At 42.8% G+C, this 24,281-nt stretch overlaps 1 protein-coding gene across 5 annotated transcripts in view; it reads left to right on the top strand.

The window, feature by feature from the left end:
* Positions 1–24,281, top strand: part of Xkr4 (XK related 4) — a 333,993-nt gene that overhangs the window by 297,857 nt on the left and 11,855 nt on the right. For 4 of the 5 annotated variants that reach the window (XM_075967049.1, XM_075967051.1, XM_075967048.1 and 1 more), the window contains exon 3: positions 19,589–23,152. In XM_075967049.1, coding sequence (XP_075823164.1) covers positions 19,589–20,535 — 947 coding nt within the window. In that variant the 3' untranslated portion in view covers positions 20,536–23,152. The remainder of the gene's footprint in view (positions 1–19,588; positions 23,153–24,281) is intronic. The other variant, XM_075967050.1, reaches the window with a different exon arrangement.

The following is a 24,281-nucleotide window of genomic DNA, read 5'->3' as shown; positions in this document are numbered from 1 at the left end:
GGGATGGCTGTGTGAAGTCAGCAAAACGAAGAAAAGTCGGGTAGCCTGGGCTGTTTTTATTTACACGCTTTCAATAGTTTGCATGAAGAGTTTTGCAATCATATTTGTTTCCTTAACTTTCTAATAACAGTTACAATAACTGCCAGTTGGTTCTCTTATCTTTTTCCCTTTCTGTCCCTCAGCTTCCCCACCGGTAATCACTACCGACTTGATTTGTAGCCTAGATATTAGAAGCATAAGCAGTACAGCAAGCAGCAAAGGAAGTTTTCTAACCAGGCACACCTGCAGGTGGAACAGCGTACCCAGTTGGCAGCATTTGCGGTTACAGCATCATGCAAAGGGAAAGAAAGTTTTGCCTCTAGAACTTAAAGTTTGCCTCTGGTCAAATCTAAACTCTCACAGTCAACTCGTCAGCCAAGCCTAAACCAATCCATTCTTTATTCTGTATTACTCTATCTCCCATAGGGGATACACCAGATTTCCTCCTATCATCGTGTAAACTACATAACTTAAAAACTTACTCTTAATACTTGGCACTGCTTATCTCTGGTTCTCCTGTTTCTTTCAGTTTCCTACAGTGCTGGCACAGCTGTAGAGATGAGGGCATTGTGGGTTTCTATGATTCTGCTCCGTTCCCTGTTCCTAGATGGTTCCCATTACCTCTTGATATCATCTACTTATTAACATTTCTCCTAGACTCTTGTGGTTAAAATCATTCTCTCCAGGAGAATTATGCAAATCTGTACTATTGTTATGAACTTCTGTGACTCTTTCAGGCCAGTCACAAGGTGCATTGGAAAGGCAACGTCCTGTTCGTGAGAATCCTGAATTCCTGGTCACACCTGAAACATCAAAGACATGAGGGGCTGATTCTGATCCACTGTATATTTTTAACAACATCCCCTCTGGCTCACTCACCCAGAGGAGAATCATCAAGGGAAAGGTTTCCTAACAGAGCAGTCATTTCATGTTTGACTCTAAGAAAGTTAAACTAAAGGCAACCGTCAATAATTTGCATAAGGAAAGCAAGGAGAGTAGGTAACACATACGCTCCTGGGGTCAAGTCCAGAATTACACAGCAAACTACCCATCGGCCTTGTCAAAAATGGGCTAAATTCCTCGAGGTCCTGTCAAAAGGAGAACCCGTTCATGCTATTCTCAGGTCTTAGCCCTCAAAGAAGTCACATGGTTCCTGGCACACGAGGATACACTTAGAGAGGTGAGGGTGGTGGATGATATGGGGAGCGACCTCCTGGGTCTGTACCTGAAAAACTTCTGGAGAATTCTCTTTAGCCTCAAGCGCTGTCAATCAAGGCCCACTGCCAGAAAGCACAGTTGTGTGTCAGTGCACACAGTAGGTGTGGCCGCAGTGCCTCTCTCTGCCACAGCTCTCAGAAGCATATCTTCAGCTGTGACTCGCTCTCTCTCAATGTCTCATGAAGAACTGGCTGAATCCCTCAGGCTGTCAGCGTGCATTCTCTGCCTAGCTTCGTTTTAGACTCTATTGCTAGAAATATAGACGACATGCCAGCCAACTGTCCAAGATCAACAGTCCCCTCCCCAGTTAAGTATCTGATAAAAGCAGATTTTCTGTTTTCTTGACTTAGATGCTGGACTCATTCTACCTGCTTTACATCTCATCTGCATAGGTGGAAAACCCATGAATGGGAATGGATTTAGTTTATTCTGCCCATGCCTTATGCAAGCAACACTCTGCTCACCCCCTCATTGCGTTATTTAAGAATGGGGCAGCGATGGTGACCGTGGTTAATCACTGTGGCTTGCATAGTCTACCAAACCCAGTACTACTTGCTTTTATACAATGGGGAAATTATTTAACCAATGATTTTTCCCTTCATCTTGGCTTTCTGGAGCCTCGAGCTTAAATTGAGTGCCCAGCTGAAAGGAAAACAGTCTAGAAATCTGATATTACTTTTTTGCTATTTTCTGTTTCTCTTTTACAGTTAACGGCCTCAAGTCTTTCTTACAAGTTCATTATTCGAAACAGACATAATAGTGACATTTGACTCAGAATGAACATGCCATTGTCATAAGTGTGTGTGTGTTTAAATCATATGTACAATTCACTGCACTTTATGAACCTCCAAATTCTGAGACAAGGATAATCCAGACGCAACTCTCTGAAAACCATCCTCATACACATTTGAAGAGTTTCTGTAACCTGTTCTCACATATTCAGGGGGTGGCAGGAGCCTTGAATCTGGAGTTGATCAGTTTCACACAGAGGCCTCTGTCTTGGGAAATTATTGCTCCTTTGCCACTCACTAGCGTACAGTATCCTAATTGAAAAACTTTTGCCCTTGCTGGTGGCATGCTTTTAATTCCCTTCTTCCCTATTAGCAGCGTGTCTTCATCAGGTAATAAATGCACATTGGATTCCTGATGATTTGTGTTTTAGATGATGTCCCCAAGGGCCAATTCATCCCCAGGGACACTAATAAACAGTCCCAGAGCCAGATCATTTGTGTCTTTACTGTGGGCAAGAATGACACCCAAGCAAATACTTCAATTTAGAACATCTCCAAATTCCACTCAATTCAACCCAGTGCAATTTATCAAGTAATTATCAAAAGCACTAAGGCTTTTCCGAGTCTCTGGGAACACAGCAGCAGATAGAATTCGATTCCTACCTCCGTGAATTCCACAGGCAAGGAAGATTGATAAATAAATAGCTTGAATCCCAGATTTAAGCATACAGGAGAACATAAGGGAACACAGAAGAGGGGGCTTCAGTATCAGAGGGGTGGGAAATGATGAATTCCTAGAGGACATGGCTCATGGCATATCAGTGAACAATCTGCCCAGAGTGTGAACTGAAGGTGCAAAATGGAAATTCAAGGCCAGAGAATTCCAAAGGGTCAGTGCAGGTGCAGACAGACGGTCTCCCTGAGCGTTCTGGAGCCAGTCCAGGCACCCAGTGTTTGTTGATTGCACATGTAAGTGTAAAGGAACACGAGAAGTATAAGTAGCTTGAGGGTGAACTGACGAGTTTCTGTTTGCGACTCAGCACGATGTACCCTGACAATAGCAACGAGACTCAAGATTGACCGTAACAGGCCCTTAGCTTACTACACTGAGCTCCTGGTGGTTCTCCAGCCTGGCCACACTTCTCAGTGGTTACTTCTGCTGTGCCTAATCACTGCCTGTGTTGCCTTAAGAGACTGATTTGGAGCAGCCAAAAACATAACAGAAACTTCCAGTGTAACAAGTATAACACTTAAGCTTCATTAAGTTCCTTTATGCCTTTTTTTTGCCTTTCTCTTCTTTTTTATGGGCATAAGTAAAAAATTTATTTGCTTATGTAAATTCTTCTAAAGCATCCAGAATGAGAATTCCTCCTTGAATTGTCAGCTTTTAGCATTGAGTAAAGCTCCTGATAAAGAATAATTCGCCTAGATTCTCCATCTATCTTAATGAAGTCCATTTTTCTAAAAGCAATCCACTTAGATGAGCTACGCATACGTTTTTATAAAGTATCCAAGCATGTTTCCCAGAACTACAGGAGAGAGTGACAATGGCCAGGCCAGCGCATCCAGCTGAATCTTCCTCTCTGCCCTAAGCTGGAGAGTACCCAGCTGCTGAGACACGGAAATGTTTGCTAGGAATGGCAGCGTTAAGATCCAGGCAGATCTCGTGTACTGCATATCCTGTTCTTCTCAAACAGACCACTCTCCCAAATCTACCAACGAGCTCACACGTCCTGAGGGAATCTTAATTCCTAGATCAACTTTCTTTACTAGGGATACACCTAGCACCTTGAGCTCGCTGCGTGGCTGAAATGTGCTCTATCACTGAACTATGACACCAGAAGTCTGGCCTTGAACATTTTATGTCAGCCACGTTGGTCTCAAATCCAGGAATATCCTGTTTCTGCTTCCCGGGTACTGGGGCTCCAAGTGTGCTCTGCCACCAAGCCTAGCTTATCTGCTAATTTTTTTACTCTACCTTCCTTGGGGTTTGTTTGCTCAGTCTTTCCACAGATTTGGTCCTCAGTGTGTGGATGTCTAGTGCATAAATCTAGTCCGTGAAATTGGCCCTGTGCCAGCAAGAGCAGCGCAGTAATCATTAATACTGCTGACATTTGTACATGATCTGCAACATGTGGGCGACACGCACGGCAGAGTTCAAGGGCACCTTGGGAGCCATTGGTAAGAAGGAGCATAAAGCTCCCATCCCACGTGTTACTCGTGCATGCAGGGGCCAGGCTGAGAAAAGGAGCTCACCTCCCAGAAAGCAGGGTACAGAATGGAGCATATGACATGTGACAGGGCAGCTGGAGCCCAGGGGCTATCTAGTCCTTTCACTTAGTAAGTTCCTACCCACTTCCCTAAAAATTAGCACATTTACAGAACTGCGCACCCTGCGCTCCTTCCTAGATCCCAATAGGGATGAAGAGGCAGCCCTCTCTACCTTACCCACACTCCAACTCCAGCCTGTGTGTGGGATGAAGAGGATCTGAGACATTTGCTGTAGCTGAGTTAGCTAGCCAGATGAACACAAGGCTTCTGAATTTCCAAGCGGGCAGATACCATCAGAAACCATGATATAGCCATATGTAATATCTTCTCAAAGTCTTTGGTTTTTGTAATTGCCCAAATTTCCCTATTTATGAAGAAGGACATTGAAAAATAAAAATTGTAAGAACCTGTGGATGCTGACCATGTGGTCCTGCTGTTAAGACGCATGGCCCAGCGTAAGATGGGAAGGCACGACACTAAAGCATGAGTGTTGATGAGTGTTGCGCCCAAATCACTGCCTCTCTTCCCATGCGCATAGTGTCTGTGGCTGCCGTTCCCTATTAATCTAAATGGTCATGAAAGAGAGCCATGCATCTTACAAAGCTCAAATTATGCATCTGAGCTCTAAGGAAAAGTTTACTTCTCTTAGAGTTGACTTGAGGGAAATGAATTTTCATCCTTTAGAAAGAGAGATACTTTGCCTTTTCCCACACGTTTCTTCAACTCCTTGGCCATTAAAACACAGCCATGCTGCTCTTTCTATTTTTATAGCACAACAGCCCTACAATTCACATTGCAGAGAAGATGAAATCCTCGGATGGCTTACAAAATGCATGTGTATCCCCAGCAAAGCTAAACTTGATGTGGGATTCCCCCTCTGTATGCTGTGAATACCATCGGTGAATAAAGAAACTGCCTTAGCCTGTTGATAGGGCAGAACTTAGGTAGACAGGGAAAACTAAACTGAAGGCTGAGAGAAAGCAGAGTCAGGGAGAAGCCATGTAGCCCCCACCAGAGACAGACGGCAGAACTTTACCCTGTAAGCCACAGCCACATGGTGATACACAGATTACTAGAAATGAGTTAAATTAATATATAAGTGTTAGCCAATAAAAAGCTAGAGCTAATGGGCCAAGCAGTGTTTTAAATAATAAAGTTTCTGTGTGGTTATTTTGGGAGTCTGGGCAGCTGGGAAAGGAACAAGCAGCTTCCTTACAACATAAACTTACTAGAGCACTCGAATACTTTAATCAGAACTACTACAAGGTTCAAAGTAAAGATTAAGTGGGCTTCTGCATATGAAGAAGGGAAAGGGAAAAGAGCTAGAGCCGGGTAATCTCGAATTATTTTCTTAACTGTCACAGTGCCTACCCAGCAAAGGTCAGAGAACTGAAAACTTTGTACTTTCCAATTACAATCAGCTTAACAAGGTGAATTTATACTTGACTTTCAATGCTAAAGAATGCTCTAAACATGTCAAGGAATTGGACACCATTCTGGTTCTCAACCCTCACATGCTGTGGTCTTCTACTCTTGGAACACGTTTCCACTCAGATTGAACAATATTTTTCCTCAGATAGAAATTAAAGGAGACTGAGTGAGTGATATTAATAATTCAGAAAGCACAAAGAGAAAAGAAATCTTTTCTCCCTGAGACCTGAGCTTAAGATCCCTTTCATGAAAAGAATTTGAAACGGGAACCTTTGACCAGGTACAAACACGGATGCTCTGGGCTGTGACTAGCAGGTGAAGTCTAATTTAGCCTTAGAAGTCCAGTGCCGGACGGAGGCGGCCGGAACCCGGACAGCGGAGGGAGGATGCTCTCCGCAGCCGGCAGGGACCAGCTGGGACCGGCTGGGACCGGCTGGGACTGGAGCGGCAGCAGAGGACACAGGCCGCAGGTGGCGGGAACCTTCGTGGCAGCAGAAGCAGGATGCAGGGACCGCGCGCAACACCGTGAGCAGATCGCCCCACAACAATTAAATCAAATAGGTATGCCTTTGGTTGGGGAGGTCCCTGGCAAAGGAGGAGCTGGGTCCTATTCCTGAAGACCCTTCTGAGGGGTGAGAAGGATCTTGGCCCCCGGCAGGAACCAGGAAACAGAGTGAGGGCATTTTGTAAGAGGAGCCCCTGGCCAGCAGGGAAACCTGAACCAGTTTTAACAGACTCCTTAGATAGCATCGATAGGAGGAGATGGGCAGGCGCCAAGGCAAGAATTCACCCAATAATCTGAAAAACAGCATGAAAACACCAGAACCCAATGATCTTACAACAGAAGGTCTTCAACACCCTAACACAGAAGAAGTGGAAAAAATTGACTTTATGAAAGCAATAGAGTCCCTTAAACAACATGTGAAAAATGCCCTTATAGAAATGGATGAGAAGTATAACCAAAAATTTGGAAAAATGAGTAAATACGTACATAATACCCTGGGAAACCAAGAAAGAACGATCAAACAGGTAATGGAAACAGTTCAAGAATTGAAAACTGAAATGGAAGCAAGGAAGAAAACACAAACTGAGAACCAGCTGGATATGGAAAATCTAGGTCAACGAGCAGAGCCTACAGAAACAAGCATAATCAATAGAATACAAGAAATAGAAGAAAGAATCTCAGATTCTGAGGACACCATAGAGAAAATAAACGCACTGATCAAAGAAAACTGCAAAGCCAACAAATACTCATCACAAAACATTCAGGAATTATGGGACACAATAAAAAGACCAAATCTGAGAATAATAAGAATAGAAGAAGGAGAAGAGTCACAGCTCAAAGGCCTAGAAAATATTTTTAACAAAATTATGGAAGAAAACATTCCCAACATAAAGAAAGATATTCCTTTGAATATTCAAGAAGCATACAGAACACCAAACAGACTGGATCAAAGAAAAACATCCCCTCGCCATATAATAATCAAAACACAAAATATCAAAACACAGGTTAAAGAAAGAATACTAAGAGCTGCAAAGGAAAAAGGCCAAGTAACTTATAAAGGTAAACTGATCAGACTTACACCTGATTTCTCTATGGAAACAATGAAAGCCAGAAGGTCCTGGATAGAAGTACTGCAGAAGCTAAGAGACCATGGATGCAAGCCCAGACTACTAGACCCAGCCAAGCTTTCGTTCACTATAAATGGAGAAAACAAGACATTCCAGGATAAGAACAAATTTAAACAATACGTAGCCACAAATCCAGCCCTACAGAAAGTAATAGAAGGAAAATCGCAACCCAAGGAATCCAACATTGCCAACAATGCCTACAATAACTGAGGCATCTAGCGACCTTTCACTAGCACAACTCAAAGAAGGGAGACACACAAATTCTACTTCCAAAGACAATAAGAATATCCAGAGTAAACAACCACTGGTCATTAATATCACTTAATATTAATGGTCTCAATTCACCTATAAAAAGGCACAGGCTAAGAGACTGGATATGAAAACAGGATCCAACATTCTGCTGTTTGCAAGAAACACATCTCAACCGCAAAGACAGGCATCTACTCAGAGTAAAGGGTTGGGAAAAGGTCTTTCAAGCAAATGGTCCTAAGAAAAAAGCAGGTGTGGCCATATTAATTTCTAACAAAACTGACTTCAAACTAAAATCAATCAGAAGAGATCGAGATGGACACTTTATACTCATAACAGGAACAATTCATCAGGATGATGTCTCAATCCTGAATATCTATGCCCCTAATATAAAAGCACCCACTTATGTAAAAGAAATATTACTAAAACTCAAGGCAGACACCAAACCACACACAATAGTAGTAGGAGACTTCAATACACCTCTCTCAGCAATGGACAGGTCAATCAGACAGAAACCTAATAGAGAAGTAAGAAAACTACTGGAGGTAATGAAGCAAATGGACTTAACAGACATCTATAGAACATTCCACCCAAATAGGAAAGAATATACCTTCTTCTCTGCAGCTCATGGAACCTTCTCAAAAATTGACCACATACTCGGAAACAAAGGAAACCTCCACAGATACAAAAAAATATCAGTGTCCACCTGTGTCTTATCAGATCACCACGGATTAAAGTTAGAATTCAACAACAATCCTACCTCCAGAAAGCCCACAAACTCATGGAAACTGAACAACTACTGAACCACACCTGGTCAAGGAAGAAATTAAATTCTTCCTTGAATTTAATGAAAATAAAGGGACAACATACTCAAACCTATGGGACAGTATGAAAGCAGTGCTAAGAGGAAAGTTCATAGCACTAAGTGCCCACTTAAAGAAAATAGAGAAAGCATACATCAAAGACTTAACAGCACACCTGAAAACTTTAGAAAAAAAAAGAAGCAGACACACCCAGGAGGAGTAGAAGACTGGAAATAATCAAACTGAGGGCCGAAATCAACAAAATAGAAACACAGAAAACAGTCCAAAGAATCAATGAAACAAAAAGTTGGTTCTTGGAGAAAATCAACAAGATCGACAAACCCCTATCTAAATTAATTAAACGACAGAGAGAGAACATGCAAATAAATAAAATCAGAAATGAAAAGGGGGACATAACCACAGACACAGAGGAAATTAGACTCATTAGATCTACAAAAGCTTGTATGCCACAAAACTAGAAAATGTAAAAGAAACGGACATTTTTTAGATAAGTACCATATACCAAAGCTAAACCAAGACCAGGTGAACGATCTAAATAGACCTGTTAGTCATGAAGAACTAGAAACCGTTATCAAAAACCTCTCTTCCAAAAAAATCCCAGGACCAGATGATTTCAATGCAGAATTCTACCAGAACTTCCAAGAAGAGCTAATACCTATATTCCTTAATGTATTTCACAATATAGAAACAGAAGAGTCATTGCCAAATTCCTTTTATGAAGCTACAGTTACCCTGATACCAAAACCACACAAAGACCCAACCAAGAAAGAGAATTACAGGCCTATCTCACTCATGAATATCGATGCAAAAATTCTCAATAAAATACTGGCAAACCGAATCCAAGAACACATTAGAAAAATTATCCATTATGATCAAGTAGGCTTCATCCCAGAGATACAGGGCTGGTTCAACATACGCAAATCTATCAATGTAATCCACCATATAAATAAACTGAAAGAAAAAAACCATATGATCATTTCATTAGATGCTGAAAAAGCATTCGACAAAATTCAACACCCCTTTATGATAAAGGTCTTGGAGAGAATAGGGATACAAGGGTCATACCTAAATATAATAAAAGCTATATACAGCAAGCCGACAGCTAACATTAAATTAAACGGAGAAAAACTCAAAGCCATCCAACTAAAATCAGGAACACGACAAGGATGTCCACTCTCTCCATACCTCTTCAATATAGTGCTTGAAGTTCTAGCAATAGCAATAAGACAACATAAGGGGATCAAGGGGATTCGTATCGGAAAAGAAGAAGTTAAGCTCTCGTTATTTGCAGATGATATGATAGTATACATAAGCGACCCCAAAAACTCTACCAAAGAACTCCTACAGCTGATAAACACCTTTAGTAATGTGGCACGATACAAGATCAACTCCAAAAAATCAGTGGCCTTCCTATACACTAAGGATAAGGAAACAGAGAGGGAAATTAGAGAGGCATCACCTTTCACAATAGCCACAAATAGCATAAAATATCTTGGGGTAACTCTGACCAAGGATGTGAAATATCTATTTGACAAGAACTTTAAGTCTTTGAAGAAAGAAAATGAAGAGGACACCAGAAAACGGAAGGTTCTACCTTGCTTCTGGATTGGGAGGATCAACATAGTAAAAATGGCAATTCTACCAAAAGCAATCTATAGATTCAATGCAATCCCCATCAAAATCCCATCAAAATTCTTCTCAGATCTGGAGAAGACAATAATCAACTTTATATGGAAAAACAAAAAACCCAGGATAGCCAAAACAATCTTATACAACGAAGGATCGTCTGGAGGCATTACCATCCCTGACTTCAAACTCTACTACAGAGCTACGGTATTGAAAACAGCTTGGTATTGGCATAAAAACAGAGAAGTCGACCAATGGAATCGAATAGAAGACCCTGACATTAACCCACAAACCTATGAACACCTGATTTTCGATAAAGGAGCTAAAAGTATACAATGGAAAAAAGAGAGCATCTTCAACAAATTGTGCTGGCAAAACTGGATGTCAACCTGTAGAAGAATGAAAATAGATCCATATCTATCACCATGCACAAAACTCAAGTCCAAATGGATTAAAGACCTCAATATCAGTCCGAACACACTGAACCTGATAGAAGAGAAAGTGGAAAGTACTCTACAACACATGGGCACAGGAGAGCACTTCCTACGTATAACTCCAGCAGCACAGACATTAAGGACCTCATTGAATAAATGGAACCTCCTGAGACTGAGAAGCTTCTGTAAAGCAAAGGACACTGTCGCTAAGACACAAAGGCAACCCTCTGACTGGGAGAAAATCTTCACCAACCCCGCAACTGACAAAGGTCTGATCTCCAAAATATATAAAGATCTCAAGAAACTAGACCGTAAAAGGCTAATCAACCCAATTATAAAATGTGGCACTGAGCTGAACAGAGAATTCTCAACAGAAGAAGTTCAAATGGCCAAAAGACACTTAAGGTCATGCTCATCTTCCTTAGTGATCAGGGAAATGCAAATCAAAACAACTTTAAGATACCATCTTACACCTGTCAGAATGGCTAAAATAAAAAAAACCAATGATAGCCTTTGCTGGAGAGGTTGTGGAGAAAGGGGTACACTCATCCATTGCTGGTGGGAATGCAAACTTGTGCAACCACTTTGGAAAGCAGTGTGGTGGTTTCTCAGGAAATTCGGGATCAACTTACCCCTGGACCCAGCAATACCACTCTTGGGAATATACCCAAGAGAGGCCTTATCATACAACAAAAGTACATGCTCTACAATGTTCATAGCAGCATTGTTTGTAATAGCCAGAACATGGAAACAACCTAGATGCCCTTCAATGGAAGAATGGATGAAGAAAGTATGGAATATATACATATTAGAGTACTACTCAGCAGTAAAAAAACAAGGGCTTCTTGAATTTTGCATGCAAATGGATGGAAATAGAAAACACTATCCTGAGTGAGGTAAGCCAGACCCAAAAAGAGGAGCATGGGATGTACTCACTCATATTTGGTTTCTAGCCATAAACAAAGGACATTGAGCCTATAATTAGTGATCCTAGAGAAGCTAAATAAGGAGAACCCAAAGAAAAACATATAGGCATCCTCCTGAATATTAACCTTCATCAGGCGGTGAAAGGAGACTGAGACAGAGACCCACATTGGAGCACCGGACAGAAATCTCAAGGTCCAAATCAGGAGCAGAAGGAGAGAGAGCACGAGCAAGGAACTCAGGACCGCAAGGGGTGCACCCACATACTGAGACAATGGGGATGTTCTATTGGGAACTCACCAAGGCCAGCTGGCCTGAGTCTGAAAAAGCCTGGGATAAAACCGGACTCTCTGAACATAGAGGACAATGAGGACTACTGAGAACTCAAGAACAATGGCAGTGGGTTTCTGATCCTACTGCACGCACTGGCTTTGTGGGAGCCTAGGCAGTTTGGATGCTCAACTTACTAGACCTGGATGGAGGTGGGGGTTCCTTGGACTTCCCACAAGGAGGGGAACCCTGATTGCTCTTCGGGCTGAGGAGGTGGGGGAGGACTTAATTGGGGGAGGGGGAGGGAAATGGGAGGCGGTGGCGGGGAAGAGACAGAAATCTTTAATAAATAAATAAATTAAAAAAAAGAAGTCCAGTGCCTAAGAAGGTGGCACTAATTATAGGACCTCTTGGTCATGTGGATAGCCCTTGTATCTTGCTTATGGGAGAGTCAAGACCTTACAGCCATTTTCTGTGTCCCATCCTAACTACTCCAACATGTATATGGCGACAATTTTGGGCCCCTTCACTTTCTGTGGTTTTGGATTCCTTGCCTGTGTTTGTGAACTGAGCTGTAAACACTCTAGGGGAAACTATAAAGTTTCTTAGCAAGCCTCGGTGCCGGAATTCTCCTTAGCAATGAAGCAGTGAGTTAGTTCGGCCCTGCCCTAGAGAAGAAAGAATAGCCAGGGCTTTATAAATCTTTAACTGATTCCACAGGAAGGCAATACTGTGATCATCCTCTACAATTTTGTGTATATTTAAAGCTTTTTCAGAGCAACATCTTTCAAAGTGTTGAGGATTAGTTTGATTTCCTGTCTGTTTATTACTACTGCTAGAATAGTTATAAATCAGCTGGCGGCTAGATGAAAGACACCACAAATTTTGGCATGCCCAGTGCAGGAAAATGTTTTTGCGTTCTTCTCTCCTAGGAGGAGGAAACAGGTCCATTCCCTTTGTTGAAGAATCAAAGAATTGTCTTGATTCAATTCCCTTGAGCCTCCTCCATCTAGGGAATCAGGCTATCACTTCTGTGAAGCAGTCTCTAGGGTTTTCCACAAAGCTAGTTTACAGCCAGACCACAAACAAAGAGTCAGGTTTGCTTCCATAGTATGTGGGACATTTGCAAGCCAAAATGAAATCTCAATAGAGCAGGATGAGGGGAGGGGGCAAGAAAGCACTGTGCAACCCTTGGGAACCTCTTGTGTGCTCCATGGTCTGACTTTGCATTTGGCGTAGGCTTTCTCTGCCTCCCTAGCTCACTCCTTCCGATTATGTGTGATGCATTGAGGGCTGGAGAATCAGTTAACAAGATGGTGATATACGGCTTAAAAGCTTCCTCTAACAGAAACCACAATAACTGAACAAACACAACAAACGTAATTATAAACTGGGCAGCGGCTGACATGGAAAAGCACCCAGGGAAAAGAGCCCAATTTACAGCTAAAAGCTAGGAAGAGCCCCCTTCATAGTCTAGAGACTACAAAATCAAGGGACCGTTCAATTACATTCCCAAGAGTCCCAGTCCCATATTCATTATTTCCAAGAGGAAAGATTTAAGTTAAGATGGCAGGGCTGCAACTCTCCATCTCTGTGAGGCAGAGTTCAAACTGTCATCTTTTTAAATCCTAATACAAACAATTGCCTGTACTGCTCATTAAAGCTGCACGGAGACACAAATCTCAGTGAGATTATTTGAGCACAGGTTACTTGGGATAAAAAGCAAAGGTTCACAGTGCTGTGTCCTTTGGATGGGAGCCAGGGGAAGCCTTGAAAGCGGATCAGGATTTGGAGCAAAGCCATGGAATACAGTTGGGACACGGAGGGGCGGGGAAGTAGCACAGGAAGCTCTCTCTTCATTAGTTTCTCTCACTGTAGCAATACACCCGAAGCTGTAGCCTTTATAAAGAGTCGGTTTGGTTTGGTTTGGTTTGGTTTGATTTGGTTTGGCTTGGCTTGGCTTGGTTTGGTTTGGTTTGGTTTGGTTTGGTTTGGTTTGGTTTGGTTGTGGGGTTCAAGAGGAACAAGGTGACAGCACCCGACCTGGAATAGCAGATGGTTCTTCAGTGACGGGGTCCTAAGAAAAGAAAAAGTACAACATCTTATTTACGGGTTTTCTGAAAGTGAAAATGGGAAAAGATCCATAGCCACTACCACACACTGGGAAGAGATCAGCAAACTAATCAATCAATGTTACACGAGGGGAACATGAGGCATCACAAGAACATCACAGACTGAGCGCACAGGGGCCGTTGGGACTGATAACAATAACTAACAGGTGGGAAGAGAAGGTGTTCTCAGGACCTGAAGTCACAGTTCACCCAAGGCCCTGGCCCCAGGCCATGACTGGCTCTCTCAAGCATGTTCCTGGTTTTAGCAAAAAGAACTGTGTTCCTTCTCCAGACATCAAGACCTAGGGAAAAGCGCTGGGAAAAGCGCTGGAGCAGCCTGCCTTCAACAACTTTCTTCTGGAGGAAGCTTCAGGCCAGCTGGCATCACAGTGGTAGGAGAGAGAGAGAGAGAGAGAGAGAGAGAGAGAGTGTGTGTGTGTGTGTGTGTGTCCATGTAACAAAAGGCATGTGTAAAATTGCTAGACTCACAACAATGCATTCTGGTGGGAGAGACCTGACTCATCCCTAAGAATGAGCATTAATCTATTCATGAGGGTGGGGCTCCTCATCACTTCCCCACCAGGCCCCGCCTCTTATAGTTTCCACCCTATCACCAACAACACACTGGCAACCAAGATTCAAAATCAAGAATTTTGAGGCTCAAACTACAACCAACCATTGCACAGATTTTTAGTAAAATACATTTTTTTTAAGTTTTGAGAGAAATTTTGAAGTTAGGGATGGGCACATTAAAACTTACTTCACTAATAAAATGATTGATTTTTAGATACTGCAATTCCAAGTTACATTCAATAGCAACCCAAATCAGGAGGAAAGAATGATAAAAGTAGAATCAAGGAAAGGGAGAAAAGATCAAGAGATGGACGGAGGGAAGAGAAAGCAGGCCCAAGGAAAGAGACATCTTAAGAAGCAAAGGGAAAGATGGAAGAGACGTACAATTGCTGTGCACTGACGAGTGCCTGGCAGAAACAACACCAGGTCACTGAGTCGCATTAGTATTAAACACATTCAATTATCCAGAAGCTCTTCATGCAAAATAGACCAACTTCTAAACAATATTTGCCTTGGCTTACTAAACTCTTCAGTATTAAAGGCACAAACTGGAGGTCCCCAAGCAGACCTCTCTTGACCTGGGGAGCTAAAACTAAAACACTGAGGAAGCAGTATTTCCAAGGCTGCCATACCTTTATCAACTCTAGTCAAAAGGCAAAAAGTCTGCACCGATCTCTGTCTGTCACCCATCGACCTGTCTTTCTATCCATCTCTACCAGCTTTGAATGATGGAGTTAGCTGTCATTCCAACCTTGGGATCATTTTATTCAAAGTCCAGACTGGTTTCTGGACAGCAATGCAATAAGACAAAGCCAAGCTCTTAGATTAGGTGGACATGGCCTGACTGAGTGCTTACGACTGCATGGGAACACATGACTTTGGGTGGCTTTGCAACATGGCATTTCACTCAAGCTGTGCACGGACCCTGTTCTTAGAACTGCAGCAGCCTGCCTGATTCGCGTTCTCTTTCCTTCTGAGAATACTGACCAGCATGGAGGATGAAGGGGGGAGTCATGTTCTTTCCAAGAAAGAGCAAAGGCTGTCACCAAAAAGCCAGGCTGCTTCGAGATGAGGTCTCAGAGAAGCAGACATGTGTGTGGTCAGGAGAGTGTTGGGTTTGAGGCATTATAGGATATGGAATGACTCAGGCCAGGAAGGGAAATGTCCCAAGGTTTCTTCCCCAAGTCAGTCGCTCAAAGATCTGCAGAAAGACAAAAGCAGCAGGAAGCGCATGTGAAATAAAAAAGTGGCGGTCCAGTGAGTAGTGTTTCCCTAAGATGGTGGAGGCCCAGGAAAGGAGCGCGTCGAGAGATTAATAGAAGAATAGAAAACAGAGAAAGATGACATAATAGCAACAGCTGTTCTTGAGAAAGCAAGAGTTAGCTCTGAGGTAGATGAAGGCGAGGAGATAAACAGTTAAACCTGTTAAAAGTCAGGCTCAGTTTCTTCTCTACAGAATGAGATCCATAGTGGTTGGGAAAGCTCAGAGGTCTATCTTAACACATTAAGGAATAATGTAAACCCCTTAAGTTCATTTTCACCATTAGAATAAAGTTTCCATAAAAAATATCTGCCGTGCATTGCTTTGAAATGGACACACAGAGGCTGGCTGTAGAAAGAATCTTTCTATTTTAGTGTCTAATGTGGAAAAACTGCATTGCTCTGTATCATTCATGCATTCCTAACTGAAATGCATAACCCAGATGTAATTACAAGGGAAGAAAAGTAAAGTCCAAATGAGGAATAGTGCTGTCCTTGCCTGAGGTATTGCGATCTTCAGGATAGACAAGTGTCCTGATAAGGGAAAGGATCATTCCATACAAAAGAAAACTAAATTGAGGGAGCTACGGGATGTAAAACCTTTTCCTAGATTCAGCCTAGAGTGGACACCGTTTAGGTCGCCTGACAGAAGTGGGAAACCCATGGGAAGTGAGTAAAATGTATTGTATTGATGTGGAATTGGCTGAAGATGATAGATTTCCTGCAATACTGGAAGAAAATATCCCCACTGGAGAAAGTGAGCACTGGCATCCTTAGGGTAAGGATGTACAACCCACAGGATTTATGGGGGAGGTGCACGAGTCTACTTTAGCACTGCAGACAGCCAAACTGATGGTATTTGTGTAAAGATCCTATACTTGAAGCACTCCACGGCAGGTGTGAATTTCTAAGCGATCGATTGTAATTTGTAAGAAATGAAGCTGGGCTATTGACGATATATTTAGGAAAAGAAATTAACACTAGGTAGCTTAATTCTAAAATGGTCATGAACTTCTGATTAGATCTGTATTTATCTTGTAATAGTTTACTACTAAGTGAATAAATATGTAATATATTTATGCACACAAATACTTGCCTATCTGCATACGTACATATGAATGTAACAATAATGAAAAAGGCTATCAACTTGAGAGTGGGGGAGTCATGAGAAGGGTTCAAGGGAGGGTAACAGGGAGGGGCTGGAGGGAGGAAAGGGGAAGAAAGTGACTTAATTCTATTTCAGTTAGCACATTTTTTAAAGAATGAAAAATTAATGAATTAATCAATAGCAAAAAACGAAAAAGAGAAACCCACTGGTGGCTAAAAGAGCCAAGGTTGACATGGATTTCTCTCCAGTATAGATCCTCTTAATTGTAAGTCACGTGTGCAGAAGTCAAAGCAAAAGTCAGAGGGTTCCATTTTTTTGTACTTCCAGCCTGTCATCTTCAATCCCCAGTGTGTCAGATGGGTAGACTTGCTCATAAAGATTGCAGGGAAGTTTGGAAGCAATTAATTTTCTATTTTTCTGCATTTGGTAACAGGAACCTTTATGATGACATGTCCTTCAGCTACTACAAGTTGAGACTTTATCTAAAAAATTTAGAACCAGAAATATTTCAAATTTTGAATTATGGTGCAAGAATTCAGAATAACTGTTTTGCTCTGCTTATACATTCTTAAATACGAGATTTAGATCAAACGTGTTCATTTGTGTCGCATAAACTTGCACGCATGCTCTAAAAGTCACTCTGCACAGTATTTTTAGTGCAACTGCATTTTGACTGTAAGCCAATCCCATGAGGCCAGGTAGGGAACTTTCTACCTGCAATGCCATGTAAGCACACAGAACTTAGGGATTTAGGAGCCTTTAGGATTTTTTTTTTCCTTTTTTGGATTAAGGATGTTCAATACAGAAAACAGAAGCTACTGTTACTTTAGTAACAGTTTCCCTGGTCAAATCAAAGCCATCTTTGGTCTGCGGAAACCTGGCGTTAAACAATTGTCTTTCCCAGGTGTTCTCCACTTGGGGCTTTTCTGAAGGAAGGCAGCATGCGGAAAGAGCAGAGGCTTCACAGCCCAGCAACAGGAATCACCTTCAATACATAGAGTACAACTTTCTCAAGAGGCTGCTTACAGCACACAGTCACCCCAGTGGTCAGGAATGAGGCATGAGGATTGGAACTCAGGGCTAGCCTATGTGGGACCATCTCCAGAAAAGGGCTATGCAGGCTGTAAGTCTGCAAAAAGTGCAGATACAGAGAGAAGATGAACAGCTCCCTAGGCTGTGCGGTACAGATGTTGAGATTAAAATGACACCATCTTTGATCATAAAGTCATCAGAATGTGATCAAATTCATCACATAGATTATCTTGTCACCTTTGGTTTCCCATTCTCTCTCTCTGGTTGGCTTGTTTGATGTTTGTTTCTTTGTTTGCTTGCTTGTTTTTTATACTCTTTCTTCGGTTTTCATTCCTGAATTTTCTGTAACTGATACTTTCCATGGTGCAGGAATAGAATTATCATAAACTCCTTTGTATGGTGGTCTCTGGACATGCAGAGCTGAGGAAGACTTCTAGCATTAGCAATGTGCATGCTTGCTGGAAAATCATCTGAAGGTCTCCATACTGACAAAAAGGAACAGGTTTCCTGCTTGATTCCTGGGGGGCAAGGTAGAAGTGCCTGCTGGGAACTATTATTTATGAATACTTAGGGGCATTCAAAGAAGATTGGTAAGAAGTGGTGGTCGGAACTCAGTGTTTGGCTGTTGTTTGCTTTGTTTTGTTTCCCGTCAGTTTTACTCTTTCCCTTCATAACTGCTCTTTAAAATTCATTTCTCATTAGTGGGAGCAAGCAAGGTTTCTTCAACAAAATACTTTTAGAGAAAAGTATCTATTCCATCTGTTTCCAAATAAGAAAAAAAAAGGAATGGTGCAGCCCATCTATGATTGGTGAGAGGTCTGGGAAGGGAAAAGTCAGATGAACTTTACAAGCCATGAGACCTTCTTAGTCTCGGAGAAAAAAAAAAATGTCATTGTTCCTGAAGCAAGCCAGCTGCCACACAGACTGACAAAACACAATTCTCCCAAAGAAGTCTTCCAGGGAGGTTCATGTTTGAAGGTTAACAGTGTCTACATCTGGACCATACACGTGAACTTTGAGAGATACTGGGTAGAGCTAGAGTGTAGGAAAGCAATGGAAAGATCCTGCTTTCTGAGAGACTATCAGCCAGACAGAGCTGATGATAAAGTCACGAAAGTGATTTCCGAGCAACTATTAATTTATGAAAAGCAAAGAGTGAAACGCCAGGGAGCAGACATTTCTTTCTTCAAGGATAAGGCAGTAGGCAGGTACAAAACCTTCGGGGAGAATACTGGGTGACGTTCAGAGGAGCAGCACCCCAGGTGTCACAAAAAATAAAAACAAATTTGTTCCATGGAAAAGTCTTTATCATAAAGGAGTGAACCACCTTTGGGAATGGGCTACATATCATTCTTGCTTGGAAGTAGGAAAGGAAACCAACTGTTAGTACGTCTGGCTTCATCCACCACTGTCCCTCTTAAACAAAGAAAGACACTCCAAGCTGAAAGGGATCAGCACTTTTAAACAAGGATATTGGTTTCAAAAGCAGGCAACAGTCACATATGAACGCAAGACTTTTTTTTAAGCTGGAGCAGCAGCCCATGGCCATTTCCCCACTCAACAAAGCAGGGTCCTTGGTCGGCTTACACACAAGCTAGTTCCACGACATTTCCCAATCTCAGACCTTGTGCCAGCTTTTGTGGTCCCATTAACTCAGACCTTTTCAGAATTCTGTCATTTCGTAGAGAACTTCTAGGACTTCCATGTGGTTGTTTAGTCCAGTAAAACTCAGACATTCATAGCATCTGATGCAGTCTAGCTAGCCCGTCCCAAGACACCAGGCCCACGTGCCTTGACTTCCTCTACCATCACTTCCTCTCACTTTTGACAACTGTCTTCCTGTTTGCCATTGCAGGTTTCACAGCGGCAGCCTCCCTTGTATCTTTGGCTTGGGCCCTGGCCTCCTACCAGAAGGCTCTGCGGGACTCCCGAGACGACAAAAAGCCCATCAGCTACATGGCCGTCATCATCCAGTTCTGCTGGCACTTTTTCACCATCGCAGCCAGGGTCATCACGTTCGCCCTCTTCGCCTCAGTATTCCAGCTCTACTTCGGGATCTTCATCGTGCTCCACTGGTGCATCATGACCTTCTGGATCGTCCACTGTGAGACGGAGTTCTGCATCACCAAATGGGAAGAGATTGTGTTTGACATGGTAGTGGGCATCATCTACATCTTCAGTTGGTTCAATGTCAAGGAAGGCAGGACACGCTGCAGGCTGTTCATTTACTATTTTGTAATCCTTTTGGAAAACACAGCCTTGAGTGCCCTCTGGTACCTCTACAAAGCTCCCCAGATTGCGGACGCCTTTGCCATCCCGGCACTGTGCGTGGTTTTCAGCAGCTTTTTAACAGGCATTGTTTTTATGCTGATGTACTATGCCTTCTTCCACCCCAACGGGCCCAGATTTGGGCAGTCACCAAGTTGTGCTTGTGACGACCCTGCTACTGCCTTCTCTCTGCCTCCGGAAGTGGCCACAAGCACACTACGGTCCATCTCCAACAACCGCAGTGTTGCTGGCGACCGCGACCAGAAGTTTTCAGAGCGGGATGGATGCGTCCCTGTGTTTCAGGTGAGACCAACGGCACCGCCCACACCGTCATCTCGACCGCCACGGATTGAAGAATCAGTCATTAAAATTGACCTGTTCAGGAATAGGTACCCGGCGTGGGAGAGACACGTGTTGGACCGGAGCCTGAGAAAGGCCATTTTAGCATTTGAATGTTCCCCATCTCCTCCAAGGCTGCAGTACAAGGACGATGCCCTTATTCAGGAGAGGCTGGAGTATGAAACTACTTTATAAAACAGAAGAAGCCACAAGGTCCCCATGAAGAGATGACAGCAGGGCTGTGGCGATAGTGACCCTTCATCAAAGAGTAGGGCAACGAGCTATGTGTTCTTAGTCCAAACATTGTCATGGTATGGTTTGATCTTCCATTAGCTGACTGCCTGTGGCTGGTGTCCCATTCAAGCGGGCAGTGCTGAGAGTCTCTTACTCCACCTAAAGGGGCAATGCCAGCCTAATATGACTGTTGTTACCAAATTCCTCCAGCACAGGCTTGGAGCACATTCACCGGAGGGTACCATTATTATGAAAAACATGTTGCCTCTAATCATTAAGGTATTTTGATGGAGTTTACTGATGTTTGCATAAATATGTTCATACGTACACACACACACCTCCACCACCACCACCACCATCACCACTATGACCACCAGCACCACCAGCGCGCTATCAAGAGTTGAAGTGAAGCTGGAGAGATGACCCAGTAGTTAAGAGCACTGACTGCTCTTCCAAAGGAGGCAGGTTTGGTTCTCAGCACCCACTTGGTGGCTCCTAACTGCCTGCAACTCCAGTTCCCGGAGCTCCAATGCCCACTGTTGGTCTCCTCCGGCACTGCACACACATGGTGCACAAACATATATGCAGGCAAAATACCCAGACACGTAAAATCAAATTAAATCTCAAAAATAAGAGCTTAGGTGATTTCCTTGATGCAAAGTTCACAACAGACTCCAGAAAGGAAGCAACAGTGCTTAGAAAGATATCATAAACCATTTTCTCATTGGAAGCCAGTAGCATATGTGGCGAAGCCTGTGCAGGGGATGGCAAACTCAAGTGTTTACACATACACTAGCATTGATCGAATGGTTCTCTTTCTACACATTTCAGGATTTGTTTCTTACTCTAGGTTTTGCAGTTGAGGGCATCTTTTATGACAGAAATCCTATGCAGCTCATGTGTGGCTTTGGATGAGACCAAGTAGCTCAAATCCATAATGGAAATTAAATTATAGTCATGATTCAGTATTCAATTGCAAAAATACAGTTTATATGCAAAGAGCAGTTGGGGGAGGGGCAGGAGGAGAGTCAGATTCTCAGGTGTGTGCAGTTGGTATCAGAATGCACCCACAGAGCCGCAGGAGAGGGAGGGCTGTTTCCAGGTACAGAGTGAGCATGGCGACCACATGCCACGTCCTCCTAGCGTCAAACTGTGTCCAGTCCGCAGAACTGGCATGGAATCCCCCAAAACAGAGAAGAAGTGGCATCCCAAAGCAGACAAGAGAAGAATAATCAGGTTGTCCAACTCTGTACAGACTTACCCTCTCCCACTCAAGGTCAAAGTGACGTGTCTCCTTGAGACTTTGGGAAACCTTTTAGCAGGCGTGAGCACACAGATGCAGTGTGGATGCTTTAAGGAGACGGCCTGGACTGCTTGAGGGCGTACCACTCCATCAGCTAAGATGTGTACTCAAATCATCTGTAAAGTCTCGCTCTTACCACAAGCTTCTGAGTTTTAAATACCTCCGTCCAGCAAGTAAACATTCCCGCTTTCTGTTCTCAGTGTCCTTGGTCATGGTGCTTTGCGTTGCATTAAAAGTGCCGGTCAAACTTTGATAGTATTTTTTTATAGTTGGTGCAGAGTGGAATAACTCATGGATTATTTCAATATTTTTGTAATAAAAATATAGGGTGTACATATAGGCATTGTTGCTTTTTTTATAGACTTGGAATTATTTAAAAATACATTAAATGTCATCTTCACTTGGAATGTCAGAATCCAGTCAACAGATTCATCAGCCTGCCTCAACAGATTGAAAACACTTGGCCCTGGAGACATCACCTTCCTTTTTGCAATTTGACGGCCCAGGAATCTGACCAGGGTGCTATCAGAGCATCAAGTAAAGAGGGAAGTGGCCTAATTAGAAAGGGCTTGCGAAAACTGATCAGTGTCTCCCAGGAAATCAAAGATGGAAGTGATTTTGTTCATCCATCCATTAGAACAATCTGACCACAGTGGAAGATGTCTTAAACTTTCTTCCCTGGTTTTATACTAACCCAACTGATATATTAAAGATTAGTCAAGTTATCAAAAATAAAAAAGGAAGAAAGTCAGTTTCATTTAACTCTTCACTGAAAATAGTCAAGATCTAGAGCCACCACCCATAATAAATGAGTCATCCAAAGACTGTGGTCCCCAAAGTAACATCCACAGGAAAGGACAGAGGGCTCAAAATAATTTTTTAAGACAGACAATTTTTATCAGACAAATTTCCTAATACTCAATGATTTGACCCTTCAAGCAAGATTTCCACTACAATTCACTAATCTTTTGTTGGAATGGAGAAAATTCCCTTGCTGCCAGTAAAGCTTCAAGGAGGACCCTCGTCTTCTAGGCAAATGGTGGACATTATCCTGTTCCAGTGTAGAAGGAAATCACGATCATTTTGGGTAGTTCTCCACCGGTGTGCAGAACCATGCGCTATCAACTTTATTAGTTCCAAGACAACTTTTCACTGATGAGCTTTGGAGTCTGCCTTTCCCAAGGGATCTACAGCTCTGATTGTGAGTGTACAGCCGTTAACATCACCATAGTGACCAGCCAAACAAGCCAATGGGAGCACCCGCTCTTGGATCACGTAAGTTCTAACTTCCTTCTCAACTTCATCTCATGTGCAGCATGCTAAGGGTTAAAAGAGCTGTAGTATAAATAGGAAAAAATGTGCTGGACTTTGTCTCAGTAACAATATAGGTATAAAAAGCTTGAATTTCCAGTCATTCCCCAAATACAGTAAATATTCGTGGGTCTGACTTGTGGGAGGATCATGACATTTCAGTGAATGATGGAGTCTTGTTGAAAAAACAAGTTATCTGCCGTGTTACAGTTGTGGCTCTCCAATGTAAAAAAAGCAAGCAACCATCATAATATCACTCCAACAGGACTTAATCTGGTTCTGCCGGTTCAGAGAGCAGACACTGAGCTCAGACTGCTGTAGAACATAAACTCAGGCTCCAGAGTTACGAGGCGGGATGCAGTGAGGCAGCATCAATCCACAAATGAGCAATTTTAATTCTTCCTAAAATTGTATTCTCCTCTGACATGAAGCTCTGCACAGAGTAGCTGGAAAATAACCAGAAAGGGTGCCCAATGGCTGGCATCCAGGTGGAAACGAGGGGCTCTGTCTGAGGCTGATAATACTGCCTCGGCGGACTCTACTTCCATTCACGTAAAAGGATAATCTTGCTATCTCATGGCAGTCATTGTTTGCATGGGATGGTGATGTTTTCTAAACAGAAAGAAAATCTCTCTAACTAGCGTTTCTGAATTAATCCGTACTTAAAGAACACACAGATATACATCTTAACCATGCTGAAAGTTCATTCGTATGGAAGAAAAGCAGTTTCCCATGCCTCTCTGCTGCCCAAGAACGATGTCCTGGGCATTCCCTAGATGCTTACATCATCTTGCTTCCCTGGGTCTTGTCCAGTCCAGCAACCACCTTTTCAGACCCTCTGGGACAGCTCATTTGTGATGAATCCCACTGACACAACAAATGAAATAATTCCCTGACTAAGAGCTTAAGATTCTGTAACTCAAGTGTCAGCAACAGGCAAGTTACACAGGTAATTGGGAGATGACTGAACTCTGAGGATAAATGAAAAACAGTGAATCTCTAGGCACACAGTTTATTTTATGCATAAGTGAATATGGGCTAACCATGTGGTTTAGCAGGCCAAGGAGCCTCTAATCCTGATAGTATGGGTTCA

Source organism: Microtus pennsylvanicus, chromosome 3 (genome assembly GCF_037038515.1).
Source record: "Microtus pennsylvanicus isolate mMicPen1 chromosome 3, mMicPen1.hap1, whole genome shotgun sequence".
NCBI lineage: Eukaryota > Metazoa > Chordata > Mammalia > Rodentia > Cricetidae > Microtus > Microtus pennsylvanicus.
Note: the sequence above shows the minus strand (reverse complement) of the source record. Positions and strands in the feature narration are given on the sequence as shown.